This window comes from Pristis pectinata, chromosome 17 (assembly GCF_009764475.1).
Source record: "Pristis pectinata isolate sPriPec2 chromosome 17, sPriPec2.1.pri, whole genome shotgun sequence".
NCBI lineage: Eukaryota > Metazoa > Chordata > Chondrichthyes > Rhinopristiformes > Pristidae > Pristis > Pristis pectinata.
The window spans coordinates 4,770,309-4,784,101 of NC_067421.1; the positions used below are offsets into that span (position 1 = coordinate 4,770,309).

The window sequence follows — 13,793 nt, forward strand, 5'->3', positions numbered from 1 at the left end:
GGTGTCATCTGCAAATTTACTAACCCACCTATCTACCTTTTCATCCAAGACATTGATATGTGACAAACAACAGGTCTCAGCACCAATCCTTGCGGAACACTACTGGTCATGGATGTCCAGCCAGAACAGCCTTCCACCCTGTCTTCCATGGGCCAGTACTGAATCCAAACTTGCAATTCACCCTGGATCTCATGCATCTTTATCTTTCAGTGATCTTGGACCCCAAGATCCCTCTGTTCATCAATGCTGTTAAGGGTCCTGCCATTAACTGTATACTTTCCCCTTCCATTAGACATCCCAAAGTCCAGCACCTCACAATTGCTTGGATTAAACTCTTCCTGCCATTTCTCCACCCATATCTATATTGTGTCGTATCCTTTGACAGCCCTCTATACCGTTCACAACTCCACCAACTTTTGTGTCATCTGCAAATTTACTAACCCATCCATCTATATTTTCATCCAAGTTAAACAACAAAAGCCCCAGCACCAATCCCTGCAGAACACCACTGGTCACAGACTTCCAGCCAAAATAACACACCTCCACCACTACCCTCTGTCTTCTATGGGCAAGCCAATTCTAAATCCAAACTAGCATGTCACCATGGATTCCATGCACCTTAATCTTTTGAATCAGCCTACCATGAGGGACCTTGTCAAATGCCTGACTAAAGTCCATGTAGACAACATCCACAGCTCTACTCTCATCAATCATGTGTGTCACCTCCTCAAAAAACTCAATCAAGCTAGTAAGACCTGACCTGCACAAACCCATGTTGACTGGCCCTAATCAGGCCATGGTTTACCAAATCCTATCCCCAAGAGTCCTCTCCAGCAGCTTCCCCATCACTGATGTGAGACTCACTGGTCTATAATTTCCTGGATTATCCCTATTTTCCTTCATGAACAAAGGAACAACATTGACTACTGTCCAGTCCTCCAGGACCTTGTCTGTTGTTAGTGAGGATACACAGATCTTGGTCAAGGCCCCAGCAATTTCCTCTCTTGCCTCTTTCAATAACCTACGATAGATCCCATCAGGCCCTGGGGACTTGTCCACTTGATGCTCTTCAAGAGACCCAGCCTCAGCTCCTTCCTGATCTCAAAATGCCCTTGCATATTAGCATGCCCCACACTGCTCTCGCTCTCCTCCATGTCTTTCTCCTTGGTGAATACCAATGCAAATTGCTCATTTAGCTCCTCGCCCACATCCTCTGACCCCAAGCATAAACTTCCACCTTTATCCTTGAGTGGTCCTATCCTCTTGGTCTTAATGCAAGTATAAAATACTTTGGGATCCTATTTGCCAAAGACATCTCATGGCCACTTTTATCCTTCCTAATCCGCAGCTTGAGCTCCTTCCTGCTATCTCTGTATTCCCCAAGGGCCTTGTCTGATTTTAGCTTCCTAAACCTTGCATATGCTTCCTTTTTCTTTTTGACTAAGTTCACCACCTGTCACATCATTCAAGGTTCCATTACTCTGCCATCCTTGTCCTTACTCCTAAGTGTGCCAGTCCTGACATCCGATCAGCTGGTCTTTAAACAACTCCCACGTATCAAATGTGAACTTGCCCGATAACAGCTGCTCCCAATTAACTCCCCTACCTCCCGTCTAATAATGTCATAAGTTGCCTTCCCCCAATTTAGTACTTTCCTACATATTATTCTTATTCATAACTATCTTAAAACTTAAGGAGTTATGATCACTGTTCACAAAATGCTCTCCCACTGAAGGACAATCATCTGTCCAGGCTCATTTCCCAAAACAAGGTTCAGTGTGTTCCCTCTAGTTGGACTCGCCACCTACTGTTTCAAAAACCCTCTTGAATCCACTGAAGAAATTCTGCCCCATTTAAGCCTCTAAGGAAATCCCAGTCAATATCGGGCAAGTTAAAGTCACCCACTACGACACCTCTGTTGGTTTTACACCTTTCCATAATCTATTTATATATCTGTTCCTCTCTCTCCCAGTGGCAATTGGGAAGCCTGCAGTATAAGCTCTTCAGAGTGAATGCACCTTTCTTATTTTTGAGCTCCACAAGAATAATTTAGTACAAGTCCATAGATACCTAAAGGCGGTAGCACAGGTAGATAAGCTGGTGAAGAAGCAAATGGGATATTGAACTTCATTATCCAGGGCATAGAATATAAGAGCATGGAGGTCATGGGGCAACTTTATAATACTTTGCTTAGGCCACAACAAAGTTATGCAGTTCTGGTCCCAACACGAATGCACTGGGGAGGGTGCAGAAGCGATTTATCGGGATGATGTCTGAGATGGAACCTTTCAGTTTTGGGGTGAGACTGGATAGGCTAGATTTTGTTGTACTTAGAGTGGAGGAGGCTGAGGGGGGACTGGTTAGTGTTGTTAAAAATTATGAGATAGTGGAAAAACTTCTCATAACAGAGACATCTAAAACAAGGTTAAGATGAGGAATAAGGGAGTTCTGAGGATTTTTTTTCACCCAGTGGATGGTTACAATCTGGAATGTACTTCCTGAGAGGGTGGTGAATGTACGTCTTCTGACAACGTTCAAAATGTATCTGGATGAGTACCTGAATCGACAAGGTAGAGAAGGCTCTGGACTAAGTGCTGGTAAATGGGATTAGTATAAATAGGTATTTAATAGTTGGCATGGACATGGTGGACTATAGGACCTGTTTCTGTGCTGTATGATTCCAAGACACTATGACTTTGACAAAGATTTGGAGATATATGCTCAGATCCAACAACCCATTTGAGATTAATATTCAGTTAAGTCTGTGACTTGAAGTTGAAAAGCTAGTGAAATATTCACCATGACACCACTAAATGGTCTGCAATACTAATTTTCGTGGGAAGGAAGCCTACCATCTTTACCTTGCCTGGATTACATGTAACTCTGACTCCAGACCAGGTTGATTGTTCACTGACCACAGTTGGACAAAACAAACAGGGTTCCGTTTGGGCAGCATGGTAGCATAGCAGTTAGCGCAATTCTATTACAAGCACCAGCAATCAGGGTTCAATTCCCACCGCTGTAAGGAGTTTGTACATTCTCCCCGTGACTGCATGGGTTTCCTCCCACATTCCAAAGACAAACAGGTTAGTAGGTTAACATGGAGGTAATTGGGTGGCGTGGGCTCATTGGGCTGGTAGGGCCTGTTACCGTGCTGTATAAATAGTTTTAAAACTGTTCGTTTCCCAACAATTTGCAAGTCAGATCTGTGGCTGCCCAGCGATATATTTAATGAAAACATCAGCCAACCAAGGGCAATGTGTGGGTAAACAAGGGTGTTTCACTCAACCATTCAGATTTCTCAGTAAGATGTAATGATATTGGTATGAACTGAATTCCCATGTGGTAGCAGTTGACAAGTCCATCCCACCGGTCTCCCAAATACTCCTTATGTACTTAAGTCAGGCATTTCTAACCTAGGGAGGACCTGTAATAATGATAAAACATAACTGGAAGTAACCCAGGTAGACAGGGTGGTGAAAAAGGCTTTTGCCACACTGGTCTTCATCAGTCAGGGCATTGATTATAGAATTTGAGATGTTTTGTTGCAGTTGTACAAGACATTGGTGAGGCCGCATTTGCAAAGTTAGGTTGGGTTTTGGTCACCCTGCTATAGGAAAGATGCCATTAGGCTGGAAAGAGTGCAGAGCAGATTTACAAGGATGTTGCCAGTACTCAAGGGACTGAGTTATAGAGAGGGGTTGAGCAGGCTAGGACTTAATTCATTGGCACATAGGAAAATGAGTGGTGACTTATGGAAGTGTGTAAAATCATGAGGGGCATAGACAGGGTGAATGCGCAGTCTTTTTCCCAGGGTTGGGGAATCAAGAACTAGAGGGCATAGGTTTGAGAGGGGAGAGGTTTAATAGGGACCCCGAGGGGCAACTTTTTCACCCAGACGATCGTCTGTATATGGAATAAGCTGCCAGAGGAAGTGGTTAACAACATTTCAAAAGCACTTGGACAGGTACATGGATAGGAAAGGTTTAGAGGGATATGGGCCAAATGTGGGCAAATGGGACTTGCTTGGATGGGCACCTTGGTCAGCATGGACCAGTTGGGCCGAAAGACCTGTTTCTGTGCTGTGTGACTCTATGACAAATGGAGACCCGGCATAGTCATATTCGTGGAATCATGCCTTCCAGCTGATGTTCCAGGTCCTCTTATCACCGCAAGTATCTCATCAGCAGGACAAGCTCACAAAAGATATTTGAACAGTGTTATATGTTCAGAGATATCCTGGTAATCTCAACACTGATTCCGGATCACGTCATTTGAGAAATGGACAAGGAATCATCCTACTGATCTCCGCCCCCCTCACCATCCTACTGATCTCTGGCCCCCCCCCCCCCCCCCATCCTACTGATCTCCATCCATTACGTCACTGGTAAGAGTGAACAAACCACAGTCCCTCCGGAGATATTTAACACACTTAATTGCTAAACATAATGGGTTCAGGACCCAGCTAATTGAGCACGTATGAGGTGTCAGGGCTGTCAGCAGCAGCAGCGTGGTATTCCACAACAGTCGAACCTCAGTCCAGCATATCTTCCTCTCTGAAAGTATCAGGTTAAGAACTCCAGTTCTTTGAGGAATGTAGAAGAGCATGCCAGAGAATCATACCTGGCATATATACCTAAAACAGTGCCAACCTGCAACCCAGGCCTATGTGAACATAGAACACTACAGCACAGCAACAGGCCCTTCAGCCCACAATGTCTGTACCAACCATGATGCCAATTTAAATTGCATGTCTGCCTGCATATGGTCTATAACCCTCAATTCCTTGTCTGTTCATGTGCCTGTCTGAATGCCTGTTAAGCATTATCATATCTGCTTCCACCACTTCCCTTGGCAATGCGTTCCAGGAACCTACCGTCTCTGTGTAAAAAAACAATATACCTTGTAAATCTCCTTTAAACTTTCCACCTTTCACCTTAAAACTATGCCCTCTAGCATCTAACATTTTCACCTTGAGAAAAAGACTCCCACTGTATGTGCTTCTCATTATTTTATATATTTCTATCAGATCGCCTTTAGCCTCCACTGTTCTAGAGAAAACATTCCAAGTTTGTCCAGCCTCTCCTTGTAGCTGATACTCTAATTCAGGCAATAAATACATTCAAAACAGCAGAAGCATTATGCTATATATAGAGCCAAGTGATTCCATAACCAACAGATTACATCAAACCACATCCACTTGAACTATTTTGGAGCCTGACACATGGGTGCAAAAGACAAGGCTGAAACAGTTAAAACAACCTTCTACCGGATACACTGTGTGTATGATTTTCTTGCCTTCCTCCCCGAGCTGCTACCTTTTGTGACTTCAGCCAATTCAGTGCATTTCACTTGATATTAAGAAAAAAAAGCATTGAATGCAGTGAAGGCCATGAGCACTAACAACATTCCAGTTGTGGTTCTGAATACTTGTGCTTTAGAACTAGCCTTTTGCCAAGCTGTTCCAGTATAATCACCACACTGGCATCTGCAGATAAAATGGAAATTGCTAATGTATGTTCTATCCACTAAATAGAGTTCAGATTCATTTTGGCTGATTACCACCCCACCAGTGCACCATCAGTCATTAGCAAAATGATGAAAGATGCTGTGGTTAAGAAACAATATTTACTTGCAGATTAGGTGCTCACAAATGGCCCAAGACAATAATATAACCTTGGCTCAAACATTGGCAGAAGAGCTGAATTCCACTGACATCAAGACAAATGATCATCAAATGTACATCAAGACCACCACAAAGAAGGACAAGCATAGGAACATCACCAGCTCCAAGTTCCCCTCTGACCTCCGATACTAATTTGGAAATACATTGCCAATGCTTCATTATTGCTGGGTTGAAACCCTCATCACAATCCCAGTTCAACAAAGACTCCATCGCTTTCTCAAAGGCTCTTATGTGACCTTTCAGTTTTGGCTTTGCTAGTAATGCTCGCATCTTTGAGTATAAAATTGTGCTGTTCAAGTTACCCAGCAGACAAATGCATATGTCAGTATTAACACCGTAGAGGGCAAAAGGTTGAAGGTTTCATTCCTGGTCTGTGCCAAGCTGAGTTAGCAGGTCTGGGCTTAATTGTATTCGTCTATCCCTCTGCCTACAGCAACCTCTAACATGCACGCAAGTGCGCGCACACACCTCCCATCTGGTTCCCATGACTAAAAGGTCAGTATATTGATTCCCTCTCTAACTTGTTCATCCCAGGATTATAAATTGTTTTCACCGTCTTTTCTCAAGCTTACAGCTGTTTAAAAGAAAATTTGCTGTCACTTAACTATAATCTCATATTTGTCTCAGTCATGATAATTTTCTGCACTGTTGTTCTTGATTTTGGTTTGAAGTTGAAAATAAAATGTATGTGAATGTTTTAATTTGCAATATCAAGATTGGTTTGAAAAATAACTAGCATTAAGCCTACACATCATCCTTTGCTCTGAGGATTTGCCTTATTTAGTTTCTCTCGTCTGTGATATCCATAGTTTATTATTGTTGTTTTGAGGGTATCCCTTGTGAGTTTCTGTTAAACCCATGGGAAGATCATGGGATCAGAGAAATCTTTTGAAATGCACTTTTAAATGTTAGGTGTCTTTTGTGTCTAACTGGGAATGCATTAAGCCTAACTTTTAAACCAAGAAATAACATTTTTAAAAGCCCTACATAAAAGTAAAAAGTTAAAATTAACACTTATTTAAACGCCAGAAAAATAGAAATAAAACTAAGATTCTTTCTAAAAATCTTTGATTTTTTGCAGCATCGGCAACTCATAAAGGACAGCTTTCTGGTTGAACTTGTGGAGGGTGCTCGGAAACTTCGACATGTTTTTCTCTTCAGTGACCTCTTTCTTTGTGCAAAACTGAAGAAGCAAATAGCAGGGTAAGAAGTCCAGAAATTGGTGTGAGCCACTTCATATTTTCTTTTAATATCATGAATCGGCCAAAATATTCATCTTTGAAACTGGTTTTACTTTACATGAATGCTTTGGCATCAAACAGACACCGTACATGAACTAGAATCTGTAGGGTAACCATCTACAAAAGGTGCAAAATGCATTGCCCTGCTCCATGATTCATTTTTCGCCTTTCACCCTAATCCTAATTCTACAGTGACTTGAATTTAACTTCACCAGCTCTGTGATAGAATTTGGACTCATCTCCAGATCAAAACTTCAGGTCTTTTGATCATAGTCCAGTAACTTAATTACATCACCATAACTGGTGCTAATGGTACCTCACCAACCTAATCAACCTTTATGAATGAGCCTACATAACAGACCATTCTGTGGAGTCTATCACAGTTTTCATACATAGAGCATGCACACTTTTCCCTCTTCCTCAAATATCTGTAGCATCACAGTTGATGGTCTGTCTGATCAGTCAGTTCAGCATAGAGGGGATTGTGCCCGAGTGTTCTTGGTCTGCTTGGTTCAATACCAAGTAAATATGTGTCGCAGTAGCAGGAGGAATTCAAAGAGGGGGGTCCAGAACAAATAATTCTCCCAATTCTTACACCTCAGATATTGAGGGAAAAGGTAATGCAGAATAAAGCAAAAAAAAGGAAGTTGAGGACTAATGCGACAGCTGCACACTACAGAAAGCTGGAGGAATGTAGAAGATGCAGGAATAAAATTAGAAAGGCGATTAGGAAGGCAGAGAAGGTGAACGATAAAAGAGCAGCAGGTAAAACTGAAGAAAATCTGGGAGGTTCTGTAAGTACATTGGGAAAGAGTATCTGTATAGATTCCAGAATCACAGCCTTAGTAGAGGTGGGAAGACATCTTTACTTCTGAATGAATACTTTGCATGTCTTCACAGAAGGATATGGGCATTGAGATTAAAAAGGGAAAATGTGAACTCTTGGAAATAAGATGACCAGAGAGATCTACAGGTCTTCCTGTTCCCTGAAAGTGGCAGCACAAGTTGATAGGATAGTAAAGGCAGCATATGGCATGCTTGTCTTCAAAGATCAGGACATACAATGCAAGATTGGAGTGTTTTATTGCAACTTTACCAAACACTAGCTAGGCCACACTTGTGCAGTTCCAGCCACCACACTATAGGAAAGATGTCAGTGTTCTGGGGAGCAGGCAGGGAAGATTCACCAGGATGTTTGATTGGAGGACTGTAGCTATGGGAAAGTTTGGATTGGCTGGGCTTGTTTCTCCTGTAGTGGAGGAGGCTGAGGGGGTGACCTGATAAGAGGTGTGCAAGATTAAGAGGCATAGAGAGGGTAGATGGTCAAAATCTTATTCCCATGAGACAGGTGTCAAAAACAAGGGGCACAGATTTAAGCTGGGGGGGGGTGGGGAAGGAGTTTTAGAGGACCTGAGGGGTAAGTTTGTTTTTTTTTTATTATTAACACACGAGGAGTTGTTGATATCTGGAACATGCTGCCAGAGGAAGTGGTGGAATCAGGTACAATTACTATATTTAAGAGGCATTTAAATAGACACAAATAGACGAATAGAAGGATACAGTCCTAATGTGGGCAAATGGGATTAGTGTAATGTATGCCATGACCTCAAAAGAAGCACAGTTGTAAATATCTAAGGCACTGATTGTCATTTTCCAGTTCTCTTTGCCAAAAGGCATGGTGCCAGAAGACTGGAAATTTCCTGTTGTGGTTCCAATGTTTAAAAAAAGTAGGAAAAGATAAACCAAGTAATTACCAGCCAGTGGATCTGAAATCACTAATGGGCATATTGCTGTTAATATGTTCTGGATGATGAAATGAATCAAAGAGGTGCAGATTGACCAAGACAGTCATGTTGGATTTTCAAAGGTTGTGTCCAATTAAATTGAATTTTGAAACAAGGTAATAGAATGTCAATAAAAAAAGTAGTAGGGACATGAATTTTAATAAGGTGTTTGACAGTCCCACTTAGCAGATTGATCAAGAAAGTGAAAGCCCAAGGGAATATGATAGGTTGGATTAAAAACTTGGTTCAGTGGCAGAAAGCAAAGGCTAATGGGAATTTTGTTGACTGTGGGGGTTGATGCACTTGGTTGTTGTTTTTTTTTAAATACATGGGGATCAGTACCAGGTCCCTTGCTTTTCACGCTACATAAATGTAATGTAGGTGTATCAATGTATTGGTCACAATTATCCCAATGAAGGGTCTCGATCCAAGACGTCAGCTGTCTATTTCCCTCAACAGATGATGCCTGATCTGCTGAGTTCCTCCAGCTCCTTTGTGCATTGCTCCAGATTTCCAGCATCTGCACTCATGTCACCACAATTAATAAGTTTGCTAATAATAACAAATAGCACAGTGGGTAACACTGACAAGGAAAGTTTGATGTTACAGGTTGGTATCAGCAGACTTCTTAGATGAGCACAAAATTGGCAAAAGTAATTCATTTGGGAGGAATGTGAGGTAATCTTTGGTGAGAGCAAACAAAACAAAGGAATACACAATAAATGTCAAGCAATATTTTTAGTGTGGAAGAACATTGGAGTCACTGTCCATAAATCCCTGAAAGTAGCAGGAGAGTAAACTAGGGGGACTGAGGAGGCATACAAGATATTTACTTTATTGGCTGAGGCATTGAACATCAGACCTGGGTATCTGTGCAAGAGTTGTATAAAACAGTAGTTGGCAGCTGTGCTCACCACTCTACAGGAAGGGCATGAGGCACAAGGAGATCTGAGGACATAATAGATGTCAGATGGAATCTAGAACAAAAACAAGGTCAGGCAGCATCTGTGGAGGCAAAGGGATGGTCAGTGTTTTGGGTTGATTACCCTGCACCAGGGCTAGACTGAAAAGGTCCTCAAATCAGGAGATCCAAGGATGTTGCAGAGTTGAGAATTATGGTTATGAGGAGACCATCCCAGCTGAGTTTGTTTCTTTAAAGAACATAGAAAGGTACAGCATGGGAACAAGCCCTTCGGTCCACCATGTCTGTGCTATGATGCCAATCCAAACTAATCCCATGTGCCTCCACATGGTCTATATCCCTCCATTCCCTGCTTATTCATGTATCTGTCTAAATGCCTCTTAAGCATTGATATTGTATCTGCTTCTACCACCTCCCCTGGCAGAGGGCTCCAGGCACCTATCACTCCTTGAAAACACTTGTCCTGCAGATCTCTTGTAAACTTTCCCCTCACCTCAAACCTATGCCCTCCAGTTTTTGAAAATTTCAACCCTGGGGAAAAAGACTGACCATCTACCCTATCTGCACCTCTCAATTTTATAAACTATCAGTCACCCATCAGCATCCAGCACTCCAGAGAAAACAATCCAAGTTTATCCAACTTCTCTTCATAGCTAATACAGTCCAGTCCAAGCCACATCCTGGTGAAACTATTCTGCACCCTCTGCAAATCCTCCACATTGTTCCTAGGGCATAACAACCAGAGCTGCACACACTATTCCAAATGTTGTCTGACTGAACTTTTATACAGCTACACAATGAATTCCAATGAGGAAGGAGTGTGGCGACTCTCTGCCAATCTACTCATTACTTCTCTTATAATCCTTCTACTCTTAAATGCAACTTCTATAACTAAGGATTAGTAACAATGTTTATTCTGTAACTGTAACACTATTCTGCATTGTTATTGTTTTCCCTTGCACTGCCTCAATGCACTCTTGTACTAAAATGATCTGTATGGATGGCATGTGAAAGTTTTTCACTGCACCTCAGTACGTGACAATAACAAACCAATTTACTTTTATACTCCATGCCCCAACTGATGAAGGCAGGTGTACCATATGGAGGAGGAATTGAAATGACATGCAACCGGAAACTCAAGTCGGCTGTTGCGGACAAAGTGCTGTTGCTCCACAAAACAGTCACTTAGTCTCTGCTTGGTCTCTAATGTAGAGAAGGTCCCTTCATGAGCACCAGGTTCAAAAGATCCAATTCTTTATATGGCCTAACTCCCAGTGTGCTGTAGAACACAGAACAGTATGGCCCAGGAACAGGCCCTTCAGCCCACAATGTCTGTGCTGAGCACAGTGTCAAATTAAACTAAATCTCTTCTGCCTGCACATTATCCATATCCCTCCATTCCCTGCAATATTCATGGGTCTAACAGCCTCTTAATGCCACTATCATCTGCTTCCGCCACTCCCCCAGCAGCCCATTTCAGCTACCCACTACACAAAAAAAAACTTGCCCTGCACATTTCCTTTAAACTTCCCCCATGCAGCCCTCTATCACTTTACATTTCTACCTTGCAAAAAGAATTATGACCATCTACTTTTCATCTGTCCTTGACTTTTAATCTTATAAACTTCCATCAGATCTCCCCTCAGCTCCGATGCTCTAGAGAAAACAACCAGCTTAGTGTCCAGCCTCTCCTTATAGCTCATACCTTTAATCCAGGCAGCATCCTGGTAGACCTCTTCTGTACCTTTCTGAAGTCTCCACATCCTTCCTATAATGGGGTGACCAGAACAGCACACAATACTCCAAGTGCAGCCTAACTGAAGTTTTATACAGCTGCAACAACTTCCTGACTCTTGTACTCAATGCCCTGACCAATGAAGGCAAGCATGTCATATGCCTTCCTTACCACCATATCTACAAGTGTGGCCACTTTCAGTGAGCTGTGGACTTAGATCCCAAGATCCCTCTGTACATTAATGCTTTTCAGGCTCCTGCCATTAACTGTATTTTCCCTTTACATTACATCTCCCAAAGTGTAAAACCTCACACTTGCCTGGTTTAAACTCCATCACTAATCCACCAATCTTTGTGCTGTCTGCAAACTTACTAACCCATCCATCTGCATATTCATCCAAGCAATTTATATACATCACAAACCGGAGCCCCAGCAAACATCCCTGCAGAACACCACTTGTCACAAACCTCCAGCTAGAAATAACACCCTTCCACCACTACCCTGTCTTCTATGGGCAAGCCAATCCTGAATCCAAACTACCATGTCACCATGGATCCCATACACCTTAATCTTCTGGATCAGCCTACCATGAGGGACCTCGCTAAATTCCTGACTAAAAATCCATGTAGACAACATCCACTGCCTTACCCTCAATCACCTTCAAACCCTCCTCTACATTCGTGAAGTGGTGACAAGGTGACTGTTTTGCAGAATACCTACTGTCCATGAGGCCATGTTGAGCTGCTGGTTGTATGTCCTTTCTATTCCCACACAGACCTGTCTGCCCTCAGCTTTCTCCACTGCCAGAGGCCAGGCACAAACTGGAATAATAGAACCCCATCTTCCACTTGGGTAGCCTACAGCCCAATGGCATGAACATTGAATTGTAACCCCCACACCACCCCCCCCCCCCCGTCTTCCCAGAGCCTCTCTCCCTTTCTTCCCCCCCCACCCTCATTACGTACGCATCACTTTTCCCTACTGGTTCCATCTACCCAGCATCCCTCCTTAGCTGGTTCCACTTGTCAACTAGCCTGTGTATCTAACCTTCCCTTTCCCCTCTGCACTTGGCTCCATCTGCCTATTTTTCTTGTTTCCACCTATCACCTACCAGCCTCTGCCTCACCCCATCCTCTCACTTCTATGTGCTGAGAATGTCCCCTCTACACTCAATCTTGATGCAGGATCTCAGCTCGAAATGCCAACCATTGCTTTTGCCTCCACAGATGCTTCTTGACCCAGAGTTTTTTTGCTCGATTTCAGCATCTGCAATCACTTGTGTCTCCAGACTTCCACATCACGGTTCCTCTATACTCCTTCAGACATTACCATTCAACAACTCTACTAATCGTAGTGTCATCAGCAAACTTACTGATCATGCCTTCTACATCCACATCATTCATGTGTATTCCAAACAGTGTCACTGTACCAATCTGTGAAATACCACTAACTTGTATCCAATCACACAAGGAACCCTGTACCATCACCACCTATCTCCTATTACTAAGCCACTGTTGGATCCAATTTACCACTTGCCCTGAGCCCTGACCTTTTGCACCAGTCTCCCATGTGGGACCTTGTAAGCCACATCTACAGCATTGCCCTTAGAGCAAGGTTTTCCTTAGAGCATAGGAGACAGAGGTGATCTTAGGGGCATAGATAGACTGAGTGCACTCAGTCTTTTTCCTAGGGTTGAGGAATCAAGAAGTTTTAAGGCAAGGAGGGCACAGGTTTAAGGGGAAGATTTAGTAGGAACTTGAATGGCAACTTTTTCTTTGAATAGTGTGGTACTATGTATGTGGAATGAGCTGCTGGAGAAAGTGGTCCAGACAGTTGGGCAGGTACATGGATAGGAAAGATTTAGGTTATGAGCAAAATGTGGGAAAAATGGGACTAGCTCAGATGAGCATCTTGGTCAGCATGGGTAAGTTGGGCCAAAGGGCCTGTTCCTGTGCTGTATGACTCAAACATTCCATCAGATTGGTCAGGTGAAATCAGCCCTTGACAAAGCCAATCTCTGAATAGTCCTTGCCTTTCCAAATGATTAATCCTTGCCCTCAATTTTTCCACTGATGTTAGGCTCACAGGTCTACAACTGCCAGGGTTTTCCTGTTGTTCTTCAAAAGGAAGACCTTGTTTACTGTCCTCCAGTTATCTGATACCTCACTAGTGGTCAGCAAAGATTACAAAATCTCAGCCAGAATCACTGCAATCTCTTCCCTTTCCTCCTATAGCAGCCTGGGATAAATCTCATCTGGCTTGGAGGACATATCCACCTTTAAGCCCACTATGGCATTGAGAACCTCTATTTATGGAGGCCACACTAGATGTTCCCCTTCTCCTTTGCTGAGTTAAAGCCTGTTTCCTTTATGAATACTGATGAAAAGAGTTCACTTAGGACCTCATAGGTTGCCTCTGTTGTCCC

General features: G+C 42.9%; 1 protein-coding gene across 3 annotated transcripts in view; it reads left to right on the forward strand.

The window, feature by feature from the left end:
• si:dkey-91m11.5 (PH_BCR_vertebrate and RhoGAP_Bcr domain-containing protein) overlaps positions 1–13,793 on the forward strand; it is a 362,049-nt gene that overhangs the window by 198,716 nt on the left and 149,540 nt on the right. For all 3 annotated transcript variants that reach the window (XM_052032051.1, XM_052032049.1, XM_052032050.1), the window contains exon 9: positions 6,768–6,889. In XM_052032051.1, coding sequence (XP_051888011.1) covers positions 6,768–6,889 — 122 coding nt within the window. The remainder of the gene's footprint in view (positions 1–6,767; positions 6,890–13,793) is intronic.